At 36.3% G+C, this 16,240-nt stretch overlaps 1 protein-coding gene across 8 annotated transcripts in view; it reads right to left on the reverse strand.

The window, feature by feature from the left end:
- FAT1 (FAT atypical cadherin 1) overlaps positions 1-16,240 on the reverse strand; it is a 108,376-nt gene that overhangs the window by 38,994 nt on the left and 53,142 nt on the right. For all 8 annotated transcript variants that reach the window (XR_006020605.1, XR_006020606.1, XM_042053748.1 and 5 more), the window contains exons 4-7: positions 12,860-12,921; positions 9,678-10,007; positions 8,953-9,163; positions 4,630-4,769 (exon numbers count right to left, since the gene is read on the reverse strand). Coding sequence is in view for 6 of the 8 variants with exons in the window: in XM_042053748.1 (XP_041909682.1) it covers positions 4,630-4,769; positions 8,953-9,163; positions 9,678-10,007; positions 12,860-12,921 (743 nt within the window). In the remaining 2 variants the exon portion in view is untranslated. The remainder of the gene's footprint in view (positions 1-4,629; positions 4,770-8,952; positions 9,164-9,677; positions 10,008-12,859; positions 12,922-16,240) is intronic.

A 16,240-nucleotide genomic window follows, 5' to 3' on the forward strand; every position in this document is an offset into this window, starting at 1 on the left:
CAGGTCATTAAAATCAGTGGGGATTGAAAAGCCATCTGTCCACTGGAGGGGTGCAGGAAAGAGAGCCAGACTTCTCAGAGATGCAGTGAAAGGACAGGAGGCAACACTCACAAGCTCCAATAAGAGAAAATACAACTAGACGTAAGAAAAAAATTTTTTCAAGGACAGTTGTTAAACACCAGCATAAAACCAAGTCCAAGGAAGTGGTGCTGTGCCTTGTCATCCCAGGCAGTCAGAACCTGACAAGTCACTGAAAAACTTGATCAACTTTGCAGTTTGCTCTGCTTTGACCAGGAGTTTTAGCTTGAACTCCAGGGGCTCTTTCCAATGTAAACTATTAAATAAATTTACTAAGGAAACCCTACTCTCAAGTCAGAATTCTAACTGAGGGTGACAGGTGCTAGATGTGCAATTACCTTTTAAACGTAAGAGGACCAAATTGTCATGTAAACTGTTAAGACCTTGAAGTTAAACTGAAAGCACTTGAATTAATAATTGTGAGTGCAGTTTTAAAGGCCCACACAGAAAAATATGGTTTAGCGTGTCTGAGAACAAAACACATGAAGAACTTGTGTAATTCCAACATAACATAGCATAAAATAAGCTACTGAACATCTCAATGAAATTATAAGATTCAATTAAAATGAAATATACTGATGTTATCTCTTAAGAAAGAGTTGCACATTAAAGAGTCACAACATAGAAAAGCTTGACATTAACAGACCATAATGTGATCTTTGAAACAAAATGTTCTGGAACTAAAGAAACTTCACTCATTTTGCAAAGATATGGAAGGGCTGTGTTGCACAGCTGCTTTCTGCCCACAGATCCCACTGAGAGCAATGCACACTGGTTATACAGAGAACAAAGCAGCCCAGGATTATTTTGAGGAAGGACTTCAAATGTATTAATAATCTGGCAGGTGAAACCTAATTTTGCATAGGGATGCACTGATCGCTACTAAGTTACAGAGGAAATATGTGCCATTGACAAAACATACTCAATGTGCAATATTTAAACATAATGTTCCTTCAGATTCTTTAATATAATCTTTCATTTACTGATTCTATGTGGAGTTTAAAGTCTACTCCTCTCCCATAATTACATTAGTGACATTGACATGTTTATAATAATTTTCATAAATAAAAAGTTGTATTATCCAGATATAATCTAAGTTCCTTCCAGTTCTAAATGTCTCCGTAGAGCAGTGTAATTGCAAGCAAAAATCATATTTAGTATGCATTAGAAGATTATTCGATACTTCATTCCCAAAGTATCATATCCATATAAATTTTGCATAAAGCAAGATTAAATATTCTGCAATAGCAAAGCAATAGGTAAAATGCTGCAATTAGCTGTAAACCATCTGAGGTATTACTTTCAATGTAAAAAATTGATAGACATAGCAATGACTTCAAGTGGCTACAGCTAGAAACAGGACCTTTACTTTTTGTTTTCCCCCCAAAATCAATTCAATAATTCATTTATTGCTACTTACAGTCTGTGAATAACCTTTTCTGTTTCAGTACATAGGTACCCTGACTTTTGGCTTTCAGTTATTTAGTTTCTGTATTTTTATTTTATTTTTAATCATAATCCTTTGAAGTGTGACACTAGTCATTTCTAACATAACGTCAAATACCATTACTGTAGGAATTTGTTTGTCCTTGCTTTGCCTCATGCATTTGGTATTTAGATGCATGCAAAATTCCAATAGCCTCCACTCCTACTATTGCTTTATTTTTCAAAAAAGCTATTTAACTGAAGTCCTGAAAGAGTCAAATGCCCTACAGATGTTAATGGCCCAAGGCCAGCAAATGCCTTCCAGTTTAAAGTCAGATTCAATACACTGCTTTTACACAATAAGATTTTCATTTCTTGTGCCCCTCCCCTATTTCTTGCAAATGTCATTTCCTTTTTCAAATTAAATGTAAAATGACTTACTCTGCTGTTAATCAAGGTCTGTTAAATTGTTTACTGTATATCCAGGGTTTATAGCAATTACTTTCTAAGCTAAAAGCTCTGTATGGCCTATTGTTGTTCCTCATGCATGCATTCAGAATTCAGAATTTCTTTTGCATGTCACTCCATTTTAACTGTTTATCAGCTCTTAGAAGAATCCAATGCCACATGAACATTTAAAGTTTTATCAGTATTTCAGCAATGAGCAACGGAATTTACACACTGGCAGCCATAAATCACACCTTCAGTTTTGATTTTGTATCAACATTTTTAACCCCCTAAATTAAGCTTGATTTGAAATGCATCTTCTGAGTGATAGTCCTGAGGGTTATCTTAACAGATGAGTCCATTTGGGTGGGCCAGGAGTTATGGGGGAGATAAGAGAATCAACTAAAATCAGGATCATGCACCAACAGTTGCAGAATTTGAGCTAATCCACACTCCTCAATCATTGCACCATATTAACATGAGACTCCAACAGCAACAGCATAACCTGTGCTTATCCCACAAGCAGGGCGAAAGGAAGACGACGCAAAGGAAGTCTTTGTGCTTGTTTGCAACAGAAACCACAATCTCTGATCCTGCCAAGCCTAACAGAGAGGAAGACAAAGATATGAAAAACAATCACAGAAAAAGCGATCACAGAAATGACAAATTTGAGATGACTACTCCAATTCTTCTGGAGAAGAGCGCTGTGGTAAATGTTTATAATGTTCACTTAGCTTTATAAAATGCTAAAATAACAAGTTCATTTAAAGAACTTGAACTAAAGGTACACTGTGCACTTCCAAGAAGAACTAAATTTATCACATGACTGAGAGGAAGAGAAGTGGTGAGGGTTAAAGTAATTTTTTGACCTTCCAATTCTTGGTTGTTCTAAAAGACAAAGCAGATTATGGTTCAACTGTGACAGCTCAGGATGTCTACACAGATTCAGCTATGCAAGCAGCAGTACTGGATAGGCTATCTGCACTCACCAAGGCCCCATATTAAGTCCCTGGGCTGCCCCAAAACACACTGTATGATGGCATTTTTGACTGCATTTTTGGAAGGGGGGGGAAATGTGTATGGAAAAGCCTCTTGCTATCTTTTTGACTTTTAGCTGAATTTGTGTTTCTTCTATTTTTTGTCCTGCCTTCTATCCAGCATTCTGTAATCAGTAGATCTGCTCAATATTTTTACTACAAGTAGGCAAATTTAATAAATTTACAGCAGGATTCTCCAAACATCTTATGGTGGTTATCAGCACCAGAGGCAATGGAACCACAACTATGATTGCAGCAAGTTCCTGCTAGGAAACATGTTGCTGTCTTTGAAGATTCATGGTCTAGAAAAATCACTCACAATTGTCACCACTAAAGGAAAAGGCATTTTTCAAAGGAAACTGCTAAATCTGGTTACCTTCTACTATCAAATTTACTCTATTTGACCTATCAAGCCTCCAGACATGCAGTCAGCTCAATAAAGATTCTGTTTAAAATCCTGAACATTGACAAGAAACATCTTTTCCTCTGGCCAAAAGCAGAAGACAACATATAAGACATTAGAAAAGATAACAGAAAAACATATGTGCTGCACAGAAGCTGAACAAGAAGAAATTGCATTTGTAACGCAGATCTCTATGTACAGAAAAGACAGCAGCAATCCACTTATTGCTCTTTGAGTGCCTGAGGGGTAGGTCAATGATAGGGATAGGTAACACAGACACATCACTGTCCAAGTCCAACAGTGTTTAATCGGTAAACAAAGCCTTTCCTTCCTATCTGAAAGAACAGAGAAGCTCCTCTATGATCATGGCTCTGTTCACACCAAGCTCAGAAAAACTGTACTCTTAAACATATTTAGGTTCTGGGCTGGGGAAAGAAACTAGATGGGGAAAATAGGCAGGGTATACATCATAAACTACTTTACTATGAATTATTTCCAGTACTGCCACAAAAGGCTTCTGCACCTTCAAGTGAACTTACTAGTCCAACTGCAAAGAACTGCCACCATCACAGAGCCTTAGTAAAAACGTAATTTTAAAACATTGATTTGTCTGAGGTTGCTGGTTTTTGGAGATTGTTTAGCAATCTCTACTTCCACCAAAGCTAAAATAAGGTATTTGGGATGATACAAAGAGATGTTATAATCTAAATCTTGTTTCTATATGTACATTATGCAGAAGAAGCAGCTCAGTTTCATAAAACATTACTTGGACATTGTACAGCTAGTCATCCACAGATCTTGCAGGGGAAGGGGAACAACAAAATTTTACAATGGTTGTCTTTAAACCTCAAGTACAGCAATCAATTTATTTAGTGACTTTGGGGGAACTGGGTAAAGAGGAGTAATTCAGGTAAGTAGCACTAATCCTTTTCTTGTGAGAAAATCATGCATGCCAGGGCTTAGCTTCTGTTTTCATTTATTTAGCTGTACGAACATGATATAACTTAAAAGCTGTTGGTCCAGACTACAGTATAGTAATACACAACCTTCCACCTAAACTACCAAACAATATGGCTCGGTGAATAACAGAACTTACTTCTATTTTAGACAAAGTCCCTAATTTAAATAAACCATGTTCATTGTCTAGGATGAAAAAAATGGTAAGAAGAAAATACAACACCTTCCCTACCCTCCAGCTACACACACTTTTTATAATTGCTTCATCAGAAAGTTCATTACCTGAGTGCTGATAGATCTGGTTCCATCTGTTGCTTCTACTGTCAAGTTGTAATTTGATTTCTGTTCTGCATCAAGAGGTCTTGCAACAATGATAGTTCCTGTGCCCTTGTCCACATCAAATCGACTGTCATAGTTGCCACCTTGTTCAGGGAATTGTGAGAGGGAAAAGTTAATAAAATGCATCATTGCTTCATTGTTTTCATGTATGATCATGTTCTGTCTTCCGATGCTTAATGAAGGTGGAACTATATATACACATACTTATACATACATTTAGTTTAAACACTTTGGGTTTTTTTCCTGGTAACATGATATGCTGCTAATAGATATTTAAAACTGAGTAGTTTTGGACAAAGCTGATTTGTCTGGCTCATGGAAAGTCAGCAGGTAAATTCTTATTAGCATGATTCTCTACTTAAAAAAAAAAAAATCCACGGAATTTAATCATTCCATATAGCAGGAAATTGAGAATTACTGGGCCAGATGCAATAGTTCACTTTGGGCAGATTGTCAGCTAATAAGTGAAAAACATACTTTTTATCAAAATAAATTAAAATCCCAAATCAGACATACAGTCAAATTTTTGTCTTTTGGAGCAGAGTACATATTATTATATTCATATATGACTATAGATAAGGCCGAAAAAGCTACAGTACCTCCAAAGGATTCTCATCTTAATGTTGAGTATCTAAAGAATTCACTATCTCACTCCTACTGAGATAGGCAGGATTCAGAATAGTGCTAGAGGTTTAAATGCCCAATGTTTAAATATGGCCAAGTTCCTCTTCTGAAGCAAATTATCTTAATTTCCCTTGTGAAACTTTCATATTACTCTTTGAAATATAGTTAAATAACTGTGTAGATCAATAGCTACACTCAGTCGCTTAAACATTTAATTGATCATCATCCTGTCACCTGGAGCAGACTGTCCTGAGAATACAATGTCCATTAAGTCCAAATACTATTAGTGATGATAAATACTGCCATTTAACTACAATTGCTTTAGACCTCTCAATAAACTGCCTGAAATGGAAGAATCAATTTTTATTTTGTTCAAGCCAGTGCTAGATATGGCAAACCAATTTCTCCTAATTACGGGCATGTGTTTTTCTAATTATATTTCACAAGAATAGCAGATAGCATTCAGATATCATCTGAGTGCTTTTTCTTTTCTTTAACAAGATTATACATGCTAAGCTTTGCAAATCACTAAATGCCTTTTATGAAAAGCCAAGGTTAGAAGTGAGAGGGTGAAATTCCAAAGGTTGCAAATTTGAACTCAGTCCAAGAAAAAAACAGTAAATACTGAAATGGGCCCCCATTCACGTGTAAAAAGAATTTCACCTTTAGAAGGTTCCACTGCATGACAAACATATCATTTTAGGAAAGATGAGCTGGATTCTGCTTCACTGGATTTGAGATATTTGATAATGACCAACATCACGTAATTTTTCTAGTTCAATCGAAAGTCAACTCCTCTTACTAGCCCAGCAGCAGTTTCTGAATCACTCAAATGGATAGAAACTGGACAGCATGAAAGGCAGCAGCTTTTTTCTTTTCTTAACAGATGTACATGAATTTTTTTAATGGGCTTTGTGCAGTATGTCAGTTTTAGAAGATGAATCTAGTTTTGCCATTTTCTCAGATGGCTCAATGAAGTCCTCTACATTTTAAGGGAAGAGTAAAGTGAATCGGTATGAATTGGCACAATCAGTTTTCCTGACACAAGGACAAGCTCCCTAACCAAAATTTTTCCCTTCCTTATCAAGAATGGGCCTTGCCTATGTTTGTAGTAATAGTTATATCTGGTTATCCGCTGAAGCAGAACTCAACCCAAACTTCTGCATCGAGTACACTGAAAGTGTAACAGCAACAGTTTTGGCCAAAGCCAAAACTGGATGCTCAGAATTGATGCTGTATAAATGTAACGATGACAAAACAAAACAAAAACGAACCTGTCACAAATGCAACCGTGAGCACTTTGATTTCCGAAGGGTTAATAAAATAAATAGTTTATAAATGTACGCTTTCATTTCAGATCTCATAATCTGGTAATAAATTATGTGATCTCAGCAGATACCTTCTGCTGTACAGTTCAGGTCACAAGCCATCTGTAAGATGTAAAATACTTCACTAGCAAGCTTGTCTCCTGGCTCAGCCAAAAAGAAAGAAAGCATGGAAAGCAAGCAGAGAACACAAAGGAAAGCTGTCAATCAAATTCATTCATGCTATTAGAAACAGTAAAAGAGGGTAGTAAAGTGACCACCTGTAAGAGTAGCCCATACTTCACAACATGATCACATATCAAACTTTCTAAAACATTTTAACTAAGAAAACTGTCAAAATAAAATGTTTATTTTACAATGCTTGGACTAGTTATGCTCTTTCCCCACGGAGTTTTCTGTATATGTCTTTCTAAAGAGGGCAGGAAAAGATCATTCATTTTCTGCATTAGGCATACAATAAAAATATGTAAATGACCAAACTGCTCCACACTTAGACGGAGCAGATCGAAATAATACTATCAGCCAGAATTCTATTCAGATGTACACACTGTTCAGAGTGCATAGCAGTTGGAGCACACTAAGAACTATAGAAAAGTACGTCCTCAATCTAATTAACAAATTTTGCTAATAAAAGGCCTCAGAAAACATCTCTACTGTACTGTGTTCAAACTCCCAAAACATCTGAGGCCTCTTCTATCTACTCTCTTTCATCTCCATGAACTGCTCATGTTGTTCTGGCCATGTCACTCTTAACCTTTCCTTTAATGGACTCATTTCAGTCTACAGATATTTATGTTTGCTGTTGACAAATTAGGATAAACCTAATTTGAATTGGAGTACATGATACCTTCTAATTTTTCCTGCTCACTTATGTTTATACTTTCTGCTTTTTTACTCCAATATCTGTGTGTTTAGGTCTGTTTGGGAGATCAGTGAAAGAGCAGCCCCGGTTCCAAAATACCTCTAATGCAGAACTTTGCTCCTATGAGAATGCAAGAAAGCATCCCCAACTTTTTAGTTCCTCCACACTGTTGTACAGATTTGTAACCCCTAGATTTGTCTAAACACCTAAACTTTTTATTAAACTATAATCTATTTGGACAGGAACACTTTTTTCAAGAATACTTTAGAAAGAACCACTTAAAAATTTTTTTGTAAGTATTAATGCATTAGCAATGATTATCAATATCATCACAGGTTGTTCATGCATGAAGCATGATTTTAGGGAAGAATTGTATCTGTTTGCATGTGCCTGAAATTTTTTTGAAAACACCCTCAAAGTATTTGGCATTTATATATATTCCTGCTACATGTGTCAGTTTCATAAACTTTATTTTTAACTGTTGCTGTTCTCAGCATGGCTCAGGAAATACACACCAGCAAACCAGATGCTTAAAATACTTAAATTATTGAGAAATCATTTAAAATATGCTCTTCCCAGCAACTTAACACCATAATAATGACTAAAGTTTTCAGTAGTAACCAAGATTAAAAAGATCCTTCTCTCTCTTGTGAATGTAGTAGAAAAATCACAGTCTGATAGACTGACAGAAAGATTTTGCTTAAGACTAGAAGCAGTTCACTACAAGGCACATCTCCTGAAACAAAGCTATGCCATTCTCCTTGATTCTAACACACTTAACACACAACAGAACTTGGTTTTACTATCAGCTATGCAGTGAACACTCTGTGTATTACTGGTGCTCACAAGTCTAGCGGCTAAGTCTAAACTTCAAAAATGTACTATTAATTTTGTTACCATGACATCAACATATAATCATATTACTGGTTAGAAATCCCCTTTCAATGGTATAGGCTAAGATATGATTTAGTAGAAAGAATATGTACAGGAAGAAGATTGCTGGTGTTAGGAACATTGCAAGCTTTCCTTTTAGTACTGAATCAGAGGACAGCAAACTGAGAAGCAGCCCAGAGAAGAAGAAATCCGTGTGAACGGTACAATCTCTCTTTGTGTGTACTATCTTGATCTGCAGAAAACTAGAATTTTATTTCCTTTCCTATCATACAGTCTAGGAGATTGACTTCATTAGTTTTAACTTCAGTGACACAATACTCACAAGCCATTTTTAAAACTGCAACACAGCAGATATTTTGCAACTTAATTTTAATCTTTGATACAGAAAAGCATTGATAAAAATTAAATAATTTTGACTTATAAAGTCTGCATCTGCATTTAAAGAATTCAAAAGCTTGCATTATTTGGAAGTGTGATTAAAACCAAGCTGCAGTGAGCCCTACAGTATCTCAGACTCCATGCATTTGTTTCTAATAATAAAGGCCCTTAAGGCATCCTTACCCGTTATGTCAAACCAAAGTGGTGTTCCAAGAGGTTCAACAGCTATTACACCAATCATGTGAGCAACTGGGTCACTTTCCATCACCGTAAAAGAAAAAAATGATTCCTCAAAATAAATAGGCTCTGTGGGTGGGACGGGCTTTGGAATCCATTCTATGTAAAGCCGTGTAGTCGAAGATTTTTGTGGACGACCATTATCTACAGCTTTAATCTGTGAAACAGACACATCTTTTAGGCTACAGGATTACATAAATCATTATGTCACATAAATAGAAAGCACTAATAAGCTCCAAGCATGTTTGCTCGTGTGAGATATTTCCAGAAAGGTTAAGTGTCTCTCAAAGTGCCACTTGCCCTTCATTATCTGGGCAGCAAATGGAGAAAAAGTATGCAGCACCTGATAGCAGCACAAACTGTTATGTTACCATAAATTCACTTTTATTTTGCTTTCTTCCCAAAGGTGAGTCAAACTGATTGTTTATGTTCCCTCATGACATACATTATCTGTCAAGTTCTGAAAAAGAACAGACATTCTTGATACACAATACAAACATCTGAAATAATCCTTTAATGAAAACCAAACAAACGCACAAAACATTACTTCTGGATTTGTTGAAGCTTTCTTCCGTCAGATACTGCAGTCACTCACCTGCCAGCTACTGAATAAGAAATGAACAGAAAAAAGAACACTTTACATATTCATGATATACAAGATTTTCACTCACTGAAAGGATATCGTAGTCCCTTGCCGCAGAAAATTTCTTTGATGAAACCACTCCAGTTTTTGGTTCAATAAAGAATTTGCCATGTTCATCACCATCTTCAATGCTGTAGGAGATCTCTGCATTGGGGCCTTCATCTTTATCTGCAGCAATAACTCGATAGATTGGCTCTCTCCTAGCAGTTCTCTCTCGCTCTGGCTTACCACGCTCTGGAAGCCGAATTTTGTAGAATTTTTGCAAGAATTGAGGCTTGTTATCATTCTCATCTAAGACCTTCACAATCACCCATGCAACTGTTGATTTTGCAGGAGTACCGTTGTCTGTTACTGTTACCTGTTTTTATTAAAAAGGGTAAAGTTAGTGCTCAAACAGGGTCCTTCCAACAATGCTCCTCCCTAAATGACATTTTCCTACAACTGCCTAAACAACTGCAATGTTATCCCCTAGCTTCAGTTAAAGCAGTTGCCTAAAGCTATTAGGTGAGTATTCACAAAAGGCACTACAAAAGTATATTCAGCTATTATCTTAATATTTTGACTTATGAAATGCAACATGAAATGCAAATATTCATGCTCATCTCTAACAGATGGTATGATTTCCACATATATGAATATCTGTTCCCTTTAGTACTTGTAAAGGAACACCTCCACATACCTTTCAGTTCACAAAAAGACCCCCAACCAAACCCAATGAGAAAACCAAAGCATATTCCAAATGAGGAAATTACAAAGGGTATGGGATAACATGTCCATTAACATAAAATTAGCATTGCCCTGAACCAAGCAAAAAACAAAGGCAAATTTGAGAAAAATCTATTTGATTTGAATGCAACATCAGTTTTGAAGGCATTACTGACATAACAAAGAGAATACTATGACATGAGAGAATAACATGAAGCTAATCTATAATAACTGCACAAGGAAGTGCCAGCTGGCACTCAGAAAATACTTAGAAATTGGGAATAAAAAACATGGGGCATATTAGTTAATATTATGCAAGCAGAAGTGCAATCAAAGATCAAATTTAATAGCAAAAAGTAATAAACCCAGCAACCCATCTGGTCAACATTTCAATGCTCATTTAATTAGCCAGATGCTCAGCACTTGGGTCATAATACTGTCCACCATTCTGTGCATTTCTGGGTTTCTTTCCCACCTATTATCACAGTTGTAAACATAAAACTAGTGCATGGGAAAACTGCTACTTTAGGCCGGGCTGTCAGTATCGCTCTGTAGTTAAAGAGTTCCTCTGTCAGATACTTCACAGACTTTTAGTTAAAACTTTAACAACCTATTTATATTTTGTAATTTATAATTGTAATTTATAATTCTTCATTCTTTGTTCAAAAGAACAAAGAATGAAGAATTATAAATTATACCAGCAGGCAATAAACAATGTTACAACCTAAAGAGCAATGAGCTTAAACTGCTATTTTATACAGAATGATGAAAGCAGGAAGATTTATGTACCCTGACGTGACATTGTAATCCTAAAAATAAACTTTCTGAGTTCTGTACATGTTAGCTTAAGGTTATAAACTCAAGCTTAAATTAGCATGACTGCTAGCAGACAACTGCCCATAACATTACACCATGAGTGTGACCTCTGGCATAAGTTTTGGCGCAGAAAAAGTAGCACACACACAGACACACACGTTGCTTAGCTGCAGCCTGAGAATTCACACAATTTAGACACAATTTTCAACAGGCAACTTGGATGTGGACACCCTGTTCCAGGGATAACGCGTAAGCAATCAAAGCCATATGAGCCATGTGGCTTCAGGATCAGAAAACAATCCACAGCTCATTTTATACGCTGTATAAATCTCATACAAAACCCAGTATAATATATAGAGAAGTAAAAGTCATGATATGCTAATTTTACAACCAGTATACATAGCAGTGGTCAAGAAATAAGACACAATGGACATGAAGTGCTTTGGAAAACTGAGACAACCAGATTTGATGAGGCAATTTGAAAAGAGAATTATATAATTACTTTAAAATTTACAGGAATACTATGTCGAGTACTAAATCAGATTTACCATTTAATTAATTTTGTTACTATTACTTCTAGAAACACACTGTAGAAATTCTGCCCCATTGCTGCTTAGCTACAAAGTGTTCTTTTCAAAGCTGATACAGAAATGAAAATAACGATTAAAAAATTGGTCCAACAGCTGCATGAATCCAGCTTGCAATGTACCAAAGGGATACAAAAGGCTCAGAAAGACTGCACATATACTGCAATTATGCAAAAGGATAGTTTGTGCTATCAGGGAATAACTACATTCATCTCCAAGTCTCTGCAGTCATTGCCTTCCTATTGGAACACCTTTCTAAGGATTTCACAAGTTCTGAGTAAGTCTAGAGTTGTTTCTCTGTCTTTAACATTAATTTGGCCAACTCCCATTGCGGTCTTTTATCTATCACCCACGACAAGAGGCACAATAAACATTCCAAATAAATCTTAGGACATAAGGATCGCTGTGAATATTAAATCTTCACTACAGGTGAAGAACCATGCCTTTACACTACTTGACAACATTGTGAAACTGGATGACTCCAAGTTCTCTGTGTGTTTTCCTTTCATGCTGTTTGACAGAGAATGCGAAAAGCTCTTAAATAAACTCCAGTCAATTAAATGTAGCTAAATAAAAGCATTATGCCACAAGTTCCATGCTCTAGGACTCCGGCTCTATAACGCATGTCTTGCAACTGATATGACTGGTAAACACATTATGCAGAAAATAGGGCTACTCACATACCACCCTTTTGTATTCTCCATATTATAAAAACATTCTGCACTTCTTCTTCAGAAGCCTATATTCAGCAAAAGTTAGGGTGAAATAGCTATTCCAATAATTACACAGGAAGATAAAAAGAGGAATCGCACTCCTTTTAGCAATCATGCCTTTGAATGAAAATCTTTGTTTTGAGATACAGGAAAAAAATTGCATTCAATCTGTACTTTTACTCTTTTTTAGCAAAAACCCCCCAACACACAGTTTTTATAAGATAGGTGGTTATCTGCATTGCAACACAATGAACATAGAAGGAAATTACTTCTGAAATCCAGTTTTTTACATTCTTCATATAGTAATCAAGTCTGGCAAACTTAATTCTCTGTAAATGAGCAATGAACTTACAGTCACTGTTTTTCAGCAAGCTAAATAAATTATTTACCTCCAGTATGTGCTCTCCCTGCTGCTCTCGATCTAGTTTTCTGGATGTGGTTGTAATTAGCCCTGTAAACGTAAGAGAATAATTAATCAGATCCTTCAAGAAAATAATCTGAATGAAGGTTAGGTTAAATCAGCAGTTACTGATATCCACAATCTCAATTTCTTCTTAGGTGGTCACTTCCATTTTTTGTAGAATTTATGCTTTCATTAAGGGAAGGGGTGAGGGGTTTCCAATCCTTAAAAGCTGTGAAAATATTCTTTGCAATCTGAAGACTAAGCTGTTGTAACACTTAAGACAAACACAGTTCAGTGTTTCAACACATCTGTGCATGTTCCATTTCTGACAGAAGTAATGAATGTAATTCTCCCACATGAAATCTTGTTTTCAGAGGGCATTCATAAGCATTTTTCAAAAGGTGCTGATGGACATTATCTGAATTAATTACCAATCTCTTCAGGATAAACACCTATTTGTAATATTAGTGATAAGGGCAAAAGAAGGATAACCTGAAGAGATGCAATAAGAGCGGAAAACAGAGCAATTTGTCTGTGTTGGCTTAATTTCACAATGACAAGCAGTCAAACAGTTGCTGTCAACAACAGCAGACAACAACCACAAGTTTTTGATGTATGACGTTAATAGTTTGTCACAAGACTTTGCTCTTACTTGAACTAATTCTCTCTAACAATTAGTTTAGAATTTTAACTATTGAGTTTCACGAAAAGTAAACTTGGTCAACTCTCAATTACAGCGGAATGATTTGCTCTTGTGTTAGTTAACTGTGCCATGGATGAAGCCACAAGAGGATTCCATTTCTTTGCTGCACAAAAGCCATTAACCTTTTTGCAGGTACAAGTTGGCCCCACAAATACCATTGCTGTGTTCACATGGGACTGACGCTGTGCTAGTAAATCTTGCTAGACCCAACCTGGCCTTTCATGAAGCAAACAGCAACGTTTGGATTTGCCCAGCTTAACCAACTACTGATCAAAGCATCCCATATTCTCCAAAGCAGCAACACACAGGACACAGCAATGTCAGGAGATATTTTATCCAACTATCCCAGCTTTTGACAGTGAAAGGAAAGCACTGCCATCTTGATCCTTAATTGTCAAACTGGAAAACAGAGAAGCAATTACCCAATGAAGGATGAAAGAGAGATCAAAATACAGGCAGCATACTTCATGTTCCATTTTCCAGCTATAGTGTAATTTTTTTTATTAATATGACCTTATATAAGGAAAATTAAAATCCACTTATAAAGTTTTCAAAGCTGGTCTGCTACAACAAAAAAGCCTTCAATTTTGTCTCTCAGCTGATAAAAAGCAGAGTATGTAAGAATAGCAATAAAGACTTCAATTTCACTTAAAAGAGAAAGGCCAAGAGAAACAGGATTGTATACCACAGGTGCACAGCTACTCAATGCTTCTGACAAAAACAGCTGTAGTCTACTTATACCAACAAAATAGACAGCCTGTGCTAAATAATATGAACAAAACCTATATGAGGCGATATTACAGCTGTCAAATGTTCAAACAACTATTCTCCAAAAACCAGATAGTGCAAATAACAGCTGTTTCAACTACAGTCAAATCTGCCCTTGTTTTTGCAGCAATTTTGTTTGCCATCGTATCAAATCCATTATTTATCTAGTATTCTAGACAACGGTGGGTCATCCTCTCCTGCTTTATATTTTTATGCTTTTACAGCACACAGAAGATATGTCTGTTATTGTTAGGATACATCTTTTGGTATCATGAAGTTAGTTGTCCTTAGTTACAAAGAAAGAGGGAATGAAAATTAAAACATTCACAAACCCCAAACAAACCAACCAACCAACCAAATAACACGGAAAAAAAGTTGCATTAGTACTGTGAATTTAGGAAGGGCAGGGGGGAAAAAAGAAAATGATGTGACAGTTGTCTATTAACCTTCTTGAGGTAATACTTTCACACTGAGATAACAGAGCTGTGAACAATGACAACTGAAAATATTTATTGTCACATATTCTAAAAAGCTTTCCTTTCCTGGCTATGTCTGGGCAAAACATTTTCTTTTCACAGGCTCTATGGGAAACAGAATAGGACGGTTAATTGGAAGTGAACAAGTGGCATAGCCAATGCCTCATCTGCGTCCTTCCAGCAACAGGACTTGCAGGTGACTTCAAAAAACACAAGTTCTCCTAAAACATCTTTCTGTTGAGTACCTCTGTAGAAAGGCAGCACAAGCCCTCCCACAAAGCATTAATCTCAAGGCTCACCACAGTTACAAGAGAAAAAGAGTAGATTGCAGCATAGCCACTAAAGGAGTTGGCTGTTGAACATCTGGGTTGAGGATGGGGAAAATCTCAAAAAACACAGGAAAAATAAAGCAATCCTAGCAGAAATATCTCATGATGCTTGCATTGCCCTGAATATTCAATAGTTAGTCTACATCCTCTGACAATATTAAGATTCCATCTCTCACAGCAGCAGCAAGTAGAGAATTACATAAGATCAGACAAATGGCACCTTTCAATAGCTTCCTATCCATCTTTTTGTCATCAAGAGCCACAAAGACTGGTGCCACCCTTAGAAATGGCAATTAATACTTGGAGGGAAAAAATATCAAACAAAAAACAATTCAAAAGCTTTTGCTGTAAGTACTCAAGACAAAATTCTACCATGCACCACTACTTTACACACTAGTGATTGTTAATGGAAGTCTTGTTCCAGATAAAATTCCTTTTAATGAAGTTGGTCAATACAACTCAAATGGGTAAGCAGGAAAATATCCTGCAAGAACAAAATGTATATGCTTTGATCTGTTAAAACCTCCAGTCTTTTCAGCCAAGCATGCCACACTTCTGTTAGAACACTTCAGACCAGTAACAGAAGGGCTTAGTCTTCACCATATATATCCTGTATATTCAGCAGAAACTAATGCCAACAAAGGAAATGTAACACTTCTGGATTTAGAATCACAAACACATGCATGACATTCTTTTTATTTAACTCTTTACTGCTAGACACTTTCCTAAGTGCAAATTTAGCTTCAGTGAAGTATTTCACTTCAGCTTAAGACTATAAAAGGTTTGATTATTGCAATCACTACATTTTTCTATTTTTGCCAACTTTTTCTATGTTACAGAATATTTAATGCTGCACCAATAGATTTCGTCCATTGTTGAAGAGCTTTTCCGAAATACAGCTGTGATAATAAGGTCAAGCGTTCCTATGCACTGTGACTGCCTGTTAAGAGGGCTGGGTAGAATCTTTGGATCTATTGTAAGTCAGCTCCCTGCAACAAAAGCCACCACTCTGCTCTGCGCTTAAGTTTTTTAGATTGAGCTCCTTCTCTTTTCTGTAACACGTTGTATATATCCTTGCTGCACCCCTCCCT

Source organism: Corvus kubaryi, unplaced genomic scaffold, assembly GCF_017639235.1.
Source record: "Corvus kubaryi isolate FWS band 111438036 unplaced genomic scaffold, C.kubaryi_AGA036_p1.0 split1-131, whole genome shotgun sequence".
Taxonomy (NCBI): Eukaryota; Metazoa; Chordata; class Aves; order Passeriformes; family Corvidae; genus Corvus; species Corvus kubaryi.